At 38.0% G+C, this 12,376-nt stretch overlaps 2 protein-coding genes across 3 annotated transcripts in view; one reads left to right on the plus strand and one right to left on the minus strand.

Annotated features, from left to right (window-relative positions):
• The window catches only part of SPIDR (scaffold protein involved in DNA repair), a 1,328,422-nt gene that overhangs the window by 342,333 nt on the left and 973,713 nt on the right, over window positions 1–12,376 (plus strand). The window lies entirely within an intron of this gene.
• Window positions 1–12,376, minus strand: part of NOL4 (nucleolar protein 4) — a 100,275-nt gene that overhangs the window by 17,216 nt on the left and 70,683 nt on the right. For both annotated transcript variants that reach the window (XM_042463223.1, XM_042463222.1), the window contains one exon: window positions 733–846. In XM_042463223.1, the coding sequence (XP_042319157.1) occupies window positions 733–846 (114 nt within the window). The remainder of the gene's footprint in view (window positions 1–732; window positions 847–12,376) is intronic.

Consider the following 12,376-nt stretch of genomic DNA (forward strand, 5'->3'; position numbering starts at 1 on the left):
TTTATGTTGCTGCTGTTGCACATAAATTAGTAAAATAACCATCTTGACATAAGATTGTGTTTTCCATTAGCTTTAATTCTTCTGGGCCTGACTCAGTTTAAATTTTATGAGCAATAAACTTGAAAACTCAAATTGCAAAACAGTACTTTGGCATATAATAGTGGCCAAGAATTTCCTTCAACTTGGATAAGGTTATAGAGTTGATGCAATCAGTAGCGATTAAAAAAATTATTTCTAAACAGACACTAGATGCTGTTTGGCTCTTGATTTGGTTCATTAAACCCCATTAACATTAAGTGTTCAAGGATCATTATCTGCTGCCAGAATAAAAACACATTAACCCTATAGGATCATGAACCAGTTAACCAGAAGAGCTCAAAATGTTTTGACCTCTATACAAGCTACTATTTTTAAAACATCCAGCATAAATTGAGGTCATGACATACGTTACGTGGATAGATAGAGTATCTCCCTAGACTAAATTACTTGGGAACTTTAAGAACATAAGAAGAGGCCTGCTGGATCAAGGAATATGACTACTTAATCCAAAGGCCTATCTAATGTAAAGAAGGCATGAAGATGGAATGATAAAGTAATAAATATAAAACATTTAACAGAATCAACTGAGAATTACTTATCTTTCTATTTAACAAGTTTTAGCAATCTAGGTTTATTACTTAATCGCCTGAGCTTTGATTCTGTGTCCCTTATTTCCCATGTCCACCATAGTACCTGCTGACGATCCATTCGCATCCGCTTTGCAGCGTTTCTGCTTTCACTTTCACAAGCTGAAGCTAGGATAGTCTCTGCTACTGCTGAAGTAAGGTGGGACGGAATGGGCCGTGACTAGAAAGAGAAAGAGAAAGAGAATATTAAAAACCTAGCATCAGCAGCAAATGGATGACAGGGCTCACAAGTAACACTTATTATGTAGCGGTCCCACTCACTGAAATGCGTTTTAACAAAAAGTGGAAATGGAGATTGTTACAGTGAAAACAAATACTAGTTAGAGGTTAAATCTACAGCTAAATTATAAGTATATATTTCTCCCCCAATATTGTCATATAGATATTCATGTAATTGGAATAGACACCTCCAATATACAAAAACTAGTATAGCATACTGGCTAAGAGACAGAGTAAAGAAATCCCTCATTTCAATCTCATGTTTGCTATGAACTCACCAATTACTTTTAGTTAAGACACTTTTTCTCAGCTTCAGTTCTCACAGCCAACATTCAGGTCAATAATACTTGGGGACAAAACAGGCAGCCCCTTCCAAAGGCAGACTGGGAGTGCGGCAACTGCACTCCACGACCCCAATTTGCCTTGAAGCCGGCCAAAAAAGGAGTTACTTCCTGGTGCTCTGGCAGTGTGTGGCGTCTAAAGCCATGTTACTGGAGCGCCCAGAAGCCGGCCCACATGCAGGCAGCCAGGCGACATGAAGCTTTCAGGCATCTTGGGGACATACGCTGTCTGCATGCCATAGCCTGAAGCCAGCTGGAAGCCAGCTTTGTTGGCTGGTCTGTTTTGGCCCTAAATTACCTTACACTATTGTTGCAATAATTACAGTAATATAATATATGTAAAATACTTTCAGTACTTACAAATGACATACAATGGTATTGTTGTGATTATCACTGTGTTGTTGTTATTGACATATGACTGTTTTGAGTCTTAATTCATAATAAAATTGGTCATAAAACACATTTATGTTTAGTTCTTGAATGTGTTTTCTCACATTTTAAGTTACATAGAGCCCTATACCTTGCCACTCTGGCTAGTCATGCTAATAAGATTTCTAAATTATGTGGCAACTTTCCTGTTTAAGCAGTACATAAAGTTACATTGTTTGGATTTTACAAAGACTCATTTTAAAAATAATTAAAAAAATAAGATTGTAAACCAGAAATGATTATCTTTATTAACTTTTTTGTTGCCTTCCCATGCACACCATCGCACAAGTGCATTGCCTGCAACCTCCAATGACCTCCTCCTTCTTGCCCAGATGCCATTCCAGTGGTGAAGCACAATCATAGAGCCCCCCCCCCCCTACATGCCCCTTTACCACCTTTATTCCATGACCCCCTCCCGGTTGGACTGCCTGGTTTGTGTATATTGTAATTACATCCATTGCATTATTGGTGATCACATTTTTGCTTTGCTAGAGTCCAGTACTGAGGCCAGGCTGTTTATGTGCTGGTGTGATGGTGTGCATTTTCCACCATGAATCCAAATATCCCAGCTTCTTTTCGTTCCTGTTTTTAGCCTTGGAGAGAAGCTTTGTTTCCCTTTCCACCTGGTTTCACCTCATGCATTGCCTAAGCAACCAGGCTTCAAAGCAGTTAGAAGCCACTTTATTTGGCCAGTGTGGACTACCCCATTGTGTTGTTTTGATCCCTGAGCAGATAAAAAATGCCAACTATACTGGCAGAGTTAAGCTAAAGCCCACAGATATTTTTTTAATGATTTATTGATGTTGATAGAATTCTATAGAACATTTTTTTAGATTTTTTTTATTATTACACAGTACATAATACAAATTGTACAATCCATATTTCACAATACACTTTTCTCCCCTCTCCCCCTCCCAAAAACAGCATTGAGGGAAATACATTCCAATCAAGTTAACAATCATTTTCAGAGATGTGGGAAGTACCATTAATTATATTTTTTACTTCTTCATATCCCATTTTTCCTTCCATGTTCTTAATCACAATTTCCCATTTATCTTTCCATTAGTCTTTATTGCTTTCCTCAATATATTTAAGTCTTCTTTCCCTAAGAAATTCAAATAATATGTATTCTTTTATATATTTAAACAAGTAAGACTTATTCCAATTTGATTTGTTTTTCCATCCATAAGCAATCACTGTATGAGCAACTTTTAGAAATTGTTTTATTACATATCTTTGATTACTATTCAATCTTAATTCCCCTAAATTAAGATTTAAACAGTTTTCTTTGCTTAATTGTATCTCTATCCCTATTATTATATTTATCTCTTTCTTAATCTATGTCCAAAATTCTTGAACAAATGAGCATTCCCACCACATATGTTAGCTCCACATCCATGCCAACATTTTGATTGAAATTTATAATTTATAAATGCTAATTGATGTGGCGTCCTGTACCATTTTCCAATCATTTTCATTTGTTGTTCTTTTACATTTTTATTTTTAATATTAACAATTTCTTGTAGCCAAATTTTAATTTTATCTGTATCAATCAATAAATCTTTTCCCCAGTTCATTGTCAGTCCCCCTACCATTCTAAATTGGGTTGTTAACATAATCTTATAAATTTTCCCTATTAGTCTTTTTCCACCTTCTAATTTTTTAAATTATTTCTTCTAGCAATTCATTTTGATCTACCATATTCAATTGTATTTCATCTAATAATTTTATTATCCTTTTTATTAATTGATTTCCAATTAATATAGTTATTTCTTCTTCCTGTATTTGTGCCCTTGTTGAATCATATACTGTAAGTCTCCAATTATTTTAATGCCTTTGATCTTTATTTTTTAAATTTTTTCCAAAGTCTTCATTGTTACTGTTATTTAAATATTTGATTAGTAACCACTTCCTTTTTTTATACCCAGGTTTTTACTCCACTTCGCCTGCAGATATAACCAAATTTTCAGATGATTCAAGAATATAAGTAGAGAGTACACCCATAAAATTAGAAACATGTTGTAAACTGGATATTATCTGTTATTCTAATTGATTAATAGCTTTATTTATACTCCACCTTTTCCCTGAAACTGCAATTCAAAGTGGCCTCTCACATTAAAATACAAAAACAAAACAAAAACCATATATCAGTGTATACTGTAGGCTCTTGATATCGGCTGGAGTTTGGTTCCAGGATCCCCTGTGGATAACAAAATCTGTGGATGCTCAAGTCCCATTATATACAATGGTACAGGAAAATGGTGCCTTTGATATAAAATGGCAAAATCCAGGTTTGCTTATTAGAATTTGGCCCGGTACATAACGCCAATAAGCAGTGTACCAGGGTCGATACTAGGGTTAGGGACCACTTGGCAACCACATGGTCCTTAACCCATGTTCATGGGTGCTGCCATTGGGATGTAAGCATCCACACAGCATTCGCATGGCACCACGCATCACTTACTTCACGAATGCATCAATGTCGGCAGTCTGTCCCGGACATTATATATTTTGGGGAATATTTTCAAGCCATGGATGCTTGAATCCATGGATAAAAAAATCCATGGATATGGAGGGCCAGCTGTACTGTGATTACAGTGTAGATTAAAATATTAACACACTCTGATATTACAGGTTAAATCTTAGATTCTAAGTACGCTTCACTGGAACAAAATTAGTGCGGATTATGTTGAAATAAATTAAATGTAGAAGATATGTTTATAAAAGTTTCTCAAACAGCAGGCATAAAAACATCCATAACCAATTTTCTAGTATCTCTAAAAAGATGGAAATACAGATTATCACAGAATAATACACATAGCCGAACTACTAGCTAATTAGTTGCATATCAAAAGTAAGGTATCATAAATGGTATGCATCACTTTTCTGCTTGACTGTATAAAATCATCACCAAAATCCACATATCATATCAAGCATGCATCTCTCAGTTCTAAATGTAAATGTGCTTGTGCATTAAAAGTCCCATGTAGTGCAAAGCAACACTTCTCTCACCTGTGAATTTGAAATCTAAACTGTCATACCTAAACCACAAAATGTCTTCTAAGGAAATTTCCCACCCCTTAAAATCCAAATTCAGTTATTGTAACTGTGGAGGACACAGTGGATCTTCCATTTTATGTATAGCAAGTACTACTCAAAATGTTTAATAGAATATTATGTCAGTGAAATCAGAATACTTCAAACAGAATTAAATTACTCACCCACATCTTGTTACAGAATTTAGACTAAAAAGGGTTTTTGAGAATAACTGCATGTTTTGAAACACCCTCTCCTACTATAAAGCATGTAATTCAAACTAGCACAATGCACATGTTTGAGAAACATTCTGCATTACAAAATAAAGAACAGCACTGCACTCTGTTGGATGCACTGATATTGTTCTAATTTAATATACTCTTATTTCCTCGGGGTGTGTGTGTGTGTGTGTGTGTGTGTGTGTGTGTGTTTAATTTCAATGCTTCCAACACTGCATTTTGACAAAAGTTTGTGTGTTTTTCCTACTCATTCTCTGTATGAAAAGCAATGAAAAAAGTATTATTACAGCTACTGAGGTAGGGTACATAGCAACTGAGAGGATAGTTTGGAAGCAATAGCTACTAAAGCAATTCTTAGAAAATATAACTAATGTCAAGAATCTTTCACGAAGTAATTTACTTTATTTGACATAGTCCATCTTGCATATGATACTAATATTCTTACCCAAACAGATGCTGGCTGTGGGGAGAGGAATCAGGAAATAATTGTCACACGGTTTAGACAATTAACTATGCTATCGCTGACTATATAGCAGCAAAAATTGCAAGAGTATAAGATTATCATCCAGCTAAAAGAAAACAACAACAACCAGGCAACAAACTGTCCAAACATTTTGGCCAATTAGTACTCTTCTTCTGTTGTTCATGTATCATAAAACACCAGATCCTGATCCAATTTATTTGCAAAAGTAAAAGACACATAAGTTGATAGGGCAAGGGCTAGGCAATAGGCAAGGTATATCCCTTGAGATTTGTGCTTTGGAGCTTTATAATATGTTAACATGTTTTTTTTCCCCAAGAGACAGGTGTTTAGATAAAGCTGGTGGTTTGTATAGGCAGGGAAGTGCGAAGAAGGCTTTGGCAAGCAGCCATCATCAACAGGTATTGCATGTATAATGATGCAATAGAGAAGAAATGCAATAAATTTAACTGAGTCTTCATATTTGCCAGAAACCACATGTTCCTTGTGTTCTTATTAGCTAAATGAAATGTAATTAGAGCCTTTGTTAGCCACATATATTGACATTTGAAGAGGTTAACATTGTTTAGACTACCTGTTTTTCCTGTTGCCAGCGCATGATCAATTCTGTTAAAACTGATTTGAAACACTTATTTGAAAAGAAATCATCTAAATTATATCCATTTCTATGCAAATGCACTTAGATGAAACAATGCATACCCTACAAAAAATTACAACCAAACAATACATACTGTCCAACAGAAGATGAAAACTGGAACATGTGTGGGTAAGTAACATCAGAGTGTGGCTAAGATGACAAAAGTTATTAATGAGGACGAAAACACAAGCTAGTAGAGGTTGCAGCAGCTTGCTTTTGTCTGAGTCTACAAGGAAGGACAAGATTCTGCTCCCTTCTTTCCTCTCTCTCCCCTCCTCTGAGTTACTGGGTGCACACAAATTTTTGCCCCGTGAACTCACTTTGCTATTGAAGTAAGCTGAGGACAAAAGATGAAAATGGGAGGGTAGAGAAACAGGGGCATTTTAAAAGCAGTGGAAAAAGTGGACGGACAGAAGATTAATCAGGGTTGTCCCAGACAAATTAGATGTGATATTAACCAAGTTCCTTCACTTAAATTATCATTACATTCTTGGAAAGCAGTCACAGAAAGGCCCACCATCATCCTGTCCTTTCACCTCTGACTAGGATACATGCATTTCATCTTATCGCCCTGCACCTGAAATGTCTGACTTTTTCAAACATTCAAATCAGGCAGAGTAGGCACCTGGGAGACCAGAATCATTGGCAGGCCCAATTGAAGATCTATGCACATTGACCTGATGGTCAATCCTATGTGAATACAAACCATGTGAATGGGCTTTTCTGTGCACTGCTATACAATTGTAGATCTTGTATATAAACACAGTCAACACACAGAATGTGTGTAAGTCAGGGCAAGGCTTACTACTGTGATTTCCATTCCCCTCTAAGTATTCACTCAAAGGGCCTTGGATATTTTTGTCTACACTTCTTTTGGTCTAGGGAATGTATTCAGATTGGAGAGAGGCTTGGTGATATGATTATTTCTTCATATCTACATTTACTCAAGATGCACTGAACACGTGAAAGGAATTGCTTCCTTCTATCTGCCCACAACACCTCTTTTTTTTTTTGGTCAGGACTATCTATATTCCACAAGCATAAAGACCAATTGTACTGACAATTGTGACAGACTATGAAATATTCCCCTTGTTCAAGCACTAGGGATATAAAGAATACTCACACTTTTTCTCATTCTTGACAACAACAACAACAAGGAAAGGATGTCTCAACACTGTGAGACAACCTGTGTATCACATCAACATGATTTTGGCCAAATCACCTATTCCATGCTAATTAGCAAAACACTTCATATGTTTAAAACAGCAAACTATATATTTCAGCACTCTCAGTTCACAAATGTTGAAGGGCTTTCACACCTAGCATGATTCAATTGTCTCCTCTCAGCTCTACTGGATAAAATATTTGGAAACCTCCCCTTTCTCCAATCATGTGCCCTTGTGATTTGAAGGAAGTCAAATTGATGGCACATTTTTTTCTTTGTTGCTTTTTTTATAATGGTATTAGAAAAACCTTTCCAAGACATTCAGGTTCTTTTTATGTTTCCTTGCTCCCCTCTGATGAAAATGTATTAATTATTTTTAGCATCACTAAATTTTGGGCAGCTGCATTACTATTCAACAGACCTCTGTACCAGCCATCACCCCCCCCTCCCCCAACACACTTGGAAGTGTAATACTTTTTATTTCTTGTCTTGTTCATTTTTTTAATTAATGCTGTTGTATTCCTTGCTTTTTTAGTGCTGGTCAAAGACCTTGATAAAGGTTTATTGACTGATTGATACAGATAAGCTGTTGGGAAACAATGTTCAACTGTTATGATATAGATGTGGTACACAGCGCCAGCAAAAGGCAGCCATGAGCCGCCTCTCGTTGCTGTGCAGTGGTACTGCAGCAACCAAATTGTGTGGTACCGCTGCATAGCAAAAAAGGAGCCTGCAGAAGCAGCAAAGCACTAGAGATGGCGCAATGACGTCACAGCTGTGCAGCGCCATTTGGATGTGGTGCAGCTGCGACATCATTGCTACATGCATCATCTGTATGGCGCTGGCCACATGTTAGGATTGTGGGCATGTGGTCGCTCCATCCCCAGGCAACCCTAGCACGTCACCAGGATGCCACATGGCGGAAGTCTGTACCGGGCCATATTGACAGTGGGAGTTTCTGAAGGAAAAAAAAACACATTGGAGTGTATGTTAAAAAAAAGACCCTTTAATTTTATACAGAAAACAGTGTCTCACACAAAAATCATTTTTAATGGAATACCAACCATCATTAAAAATTGTGCAAAAATCTCATCCTGCAGGAAGAAATCCTTTAAACCCCTTCATTCTCATGCATGAGAAGAGAATAAGTGAAGATTTACATCTCTAACACCTTCTGTCAGAATCTACACATTTCTGTGTCAGAGTAGGAGAAGACAAAACTGTTGCTGAAATGCTTGAGAGTGGTCAACTGGTGGAAGCAATCACAAAAGGAATTGCTTTAATGTGCTCTGCATAAGACCTGCAGTCTTTGAGGTTGTCCCACAAAACCGCAGCTAGAGAAAAACACCCTGTTAACTTGCTATGTGTCAACCATGACCACATTGTAAGAGTAGAAAAAGTGTTGTGCTGGCAGGCAATAAATAAATTTTAAAAATTTCCCTACTGACAAAAATAATGTACCCTCTTTTTATCACCATATTGTACAGAAAAAAGAGTAAACCATTATAAAGGTAAAGGTTTCCCTTTTGACAAGTTTGTCTAGTTGTATCTGACTGTAGGTAGTGGTGATCATCTCTGTTATCAAGCCAAAGAGCCAGTGTTGTCAAAGACGATTCTGTGGTCATGTGGTCAGCATGGCTGCATGGAACACTGTTTCCTTCCCACTAAAATGGTACCTATTTAACTACTTGCTCTTTTACAAGATGGAAGATAGCCTTCCCTAAAGGATGTGTTGATTATATTTTTTAATAATAATCTAATGGCATCACTCCCCCTGGATGGCCAGCCAAGACGGGCAAGGGTCGAGAGAGCAAGTTGTCTTTTCATGCAACCAAGAAGTTTGTCTATATCCTCGGTACTGATGAACTCAAATTGATCCAGAATAACAGTATAGGAGGAGATGCCGGATACCTCTCCTAATGATTCAGTTTTAAAGCCGGCATCCAAGTCGGCTCTTATCTGAGAGATTTTGTCTGTGAAGTGATTATTAAAAGTGTCACAGCAGGCTGTTGTAGATTCTAGGAAAGGATTCAGGGTAGGGGATAGTTGAGTTAAATCCTTAACCACCCTGAATAGCTCTACCGGACAAGACTTCACAGATGCAATAGATGCAGAATAGAAAAACTTCGTAGCTGTATCTATCGCCACACCACAGGATAGAAGATAAATCCTATGGCGTGTCCTATCAGATATGAGTCGAGATCTTTGCCAGTCATGCTCAAGTCGTTGTCCAACCCACTTCATTCTCCTGAGATCTTCAATATACCAGGGGTTGCGGTTAGAAGCGGGCTGGAAAGGACCCTTGGGAGCGATAGTGCCTATAGCCCTGGTGAGGTTGTTGTTTCAAGTGTTAGCCAAGGCTTCAACAGTATCTCTGGCACTACCAGCCATTAAACCCTCTAGGGCCTCTTGGAACAGATTGATACAGTCCTAAAGTTACTTTTTGGTTGATGGTGATGGAAAATGAAAATATATAGATATATGAAATAGCATATCAGTTTGAGAGAAATCAAGATACAACTATAGTCTGGAATCATATTATTCTTATTCTTTAACCTATTACATGGGTCATATCTGAACAGCAGATTGGGTCTTCTGGTTAAAGCTGATAAAGACTATCAATAGTTTTCATCTTTGTTAGCATTTTCACACTGTAAGAGATATTTATCTGCAGAAAAGCACCAAAAGTATTTTTGCAGTTCACTGGAAAGCAGAAATGATCCACAGATATAAGAGATCTATTTTTTCATTAGCAAACAAAACATCAACCACCTGCAATTTTAGATTGTATATCTTGTCAGCTGCAAAGGAATATTCTCCAAAGTAACATGGGAGGCCCTTATCTCAGAACATACTGAAGTGCTAGTATTGTCAATAGTGTCCATACTATTGACAGAAACTAGATATTTCTTCAGCCATAGATAATGGTCATAAAATATGGTCACCAGAACATGTTTTTTTCCCCTTAGATAGGAAAAAATAACAGAATACATTTTTTAAAGTGCACCAGAGCAGACTGTCACATTTTTAGTCATCTTCTCTCTTCCATCAGGGATCTTAAGTATTTCTTGTAAGGTGGGCAGTTACTAATGAAAAAGAAGTCATTTATGAAGAACCATATTTCTGCTGGTGCTCATGAAGGGAGAGAATCATGAGGCAGCTATTTGAAAGCTAGAGGTTATTTATCAGTTCAGATCATGTAGATCAAGGATAGGTTACTTGTAAATGTGGTGGCTCAGTGGTTAAGATGCTGACTCTTGATGATTGCAAGATCGGCAGGCTGGCAGTTTGAAGCCCAAGCACCAAGTGGCAGAGTGAGCTCCCATCACTAGTCCCTGCTTCTGCCAATCTAACAGTTTGAAAGCATGTAAAAGTACAAGTAGATAAATAGGTACCACTTTGGTGGAAAGGCGTTCTGTGCAGTCGTGCAATCGTGCAGGCCACATGATCACAGAGCTGTCTGTGACAACGCTGGCTCTTTGGCTTAGTAATGGAGGTGAGCACCACTCCCTAAAGTCAGTCACAATTAACAAACTTGTCAAGGGAAAACCTGTATCTTTAGCCCTCCCTGTAGATGCTCATGATTAGGTAAGCAACTCTTTAGAACAACAGAATAGAAAGTCTTCATGTCCCAAGGATGCACTGCAGTTCACTTAGTGCTGCCAAACCTTGGTCTTTGCTTATTGTATGGCAGCAGGCTGGTATCCCAAGAGCCTTGATCTGCTTTGCTTCACTGTTGTTATTGTAATTATAGTTCATGAATAAAACCCTGGATAAAAAAGTAACACATATTTTGATCTCAGTAGCCCTTTGGGTGACTATGCAGTGTGTGTGTCCCAAAAACCATGACCAAAGGTTATTAGAGTCTTGGAGTTCACATTGAAAGAGCTGAGTAAAACATCATTTGTGTGAGAAGCAGTCAACAAAGCAGGGGGCACAGTTACACTCGTCATAGTAGCATCTGAAAACAAACTGCTATAATATGCCCTTGTAAGCTTAGGGCGTTCCAGACCGGCCTGTAAGGCCAGCCTGGGGGCAGAGTCGGGGCACAGCATCCTGATGACACACGCCTGACTCTGCCCTCCCCCAGAGTGCCCTGATGCCGCACACTGCTCCAGATGGCACATGCCAAAAGGGGCGCCAAATAACTGTGCCGCCGCAGCTATGGTGCTCTTTCAAGGGTGCAAAAAGGACCCACTTTTTGCAGCTCTTTTTTGTGCCCTTGGAAGGCTGGATCAGGGTCACAGCATGACATTGCTGTGGCCCTAATCCAGTGCAAAAAGAGGCGGTTGGAGGCTGCCCCTTTGGGGCGGTCTGTAGAGCCTCAAAGTCAGGAAATTAACTGCCTGTTTGGTAAAGAGACCTTAAGTCATCCCACTAATTATTCTATCTATTTCAGGGGGTGGAGAACAATTTGATGGACTGCACCTTTCATCAGTTTTGCCAGCACACCCAAAGGAAAAAATGGTTGTACTTGCAGAGCAACAACATCTCGAGGGATGCATATTCTTTGTCATAGCTTTATGGTTTCATTACAGGCCAATTCCTTTTTATCAGCCTCAGTGATATGGCTCCACTTAGGTAAAACTACTGCCTTACTATTCCACTTACAATTACTCGCAGTGAAACTACTCCACCCTTTTGGGATCATTTATGTTTGCAGTTATTCATAAGTGCAAATAAAGTGCACATAGGAAAGGCCATTGAAAACTTATCAAAACTAGACAATTGCACAAAAGACATTTATTGACTATCTTAGTCCAAAAAATGTAAATCGGGTATAGTGACAATGATTCTTCAGTAACTCAACATGTCTCATATATTCAAATAATTCAACATATCTTATATATTTAAATCTTGGAATGCGAATTACACAAATACATTAGCATTGTTTCTGCTCCCTTTGAATCTATATTTTCCTTGTACATAAGCAACCCTGATGTTTTGTTAAGCAATTCAAATGTACATACTGTGTAAAATTGCACAAATACAGCTTTCTTGCCTTTACGCTTTCTTTCCCTAAGCTAGCAATTTTACAGACAAATAAAGTTTTGGAACAAATAAATGGACACAGAAGGAAAGAAGGAAAGAAGGAAGGAAGGAAGGAAGGAAGGAAGGAAGGAAGGAAGGAAGGAAGGAAGGA

This window comes from Sceloporus undulatus, chromosome 4 (assembly GCF_019175285.1).
Source record: "Sceloporus undulatus isolate JIND9_A2432 ecotype Alabama chromosome 4, SceUnd_v1.1, whole genome shotgun sequence".
In the NCBI taxonomy this organism is placed as follows: Eukaryota; Metazoa; Chordata; class Lepidosauria; order Squamata; family Phrynosomatidae; genus Sceloporus; species Sceloporus undulatus.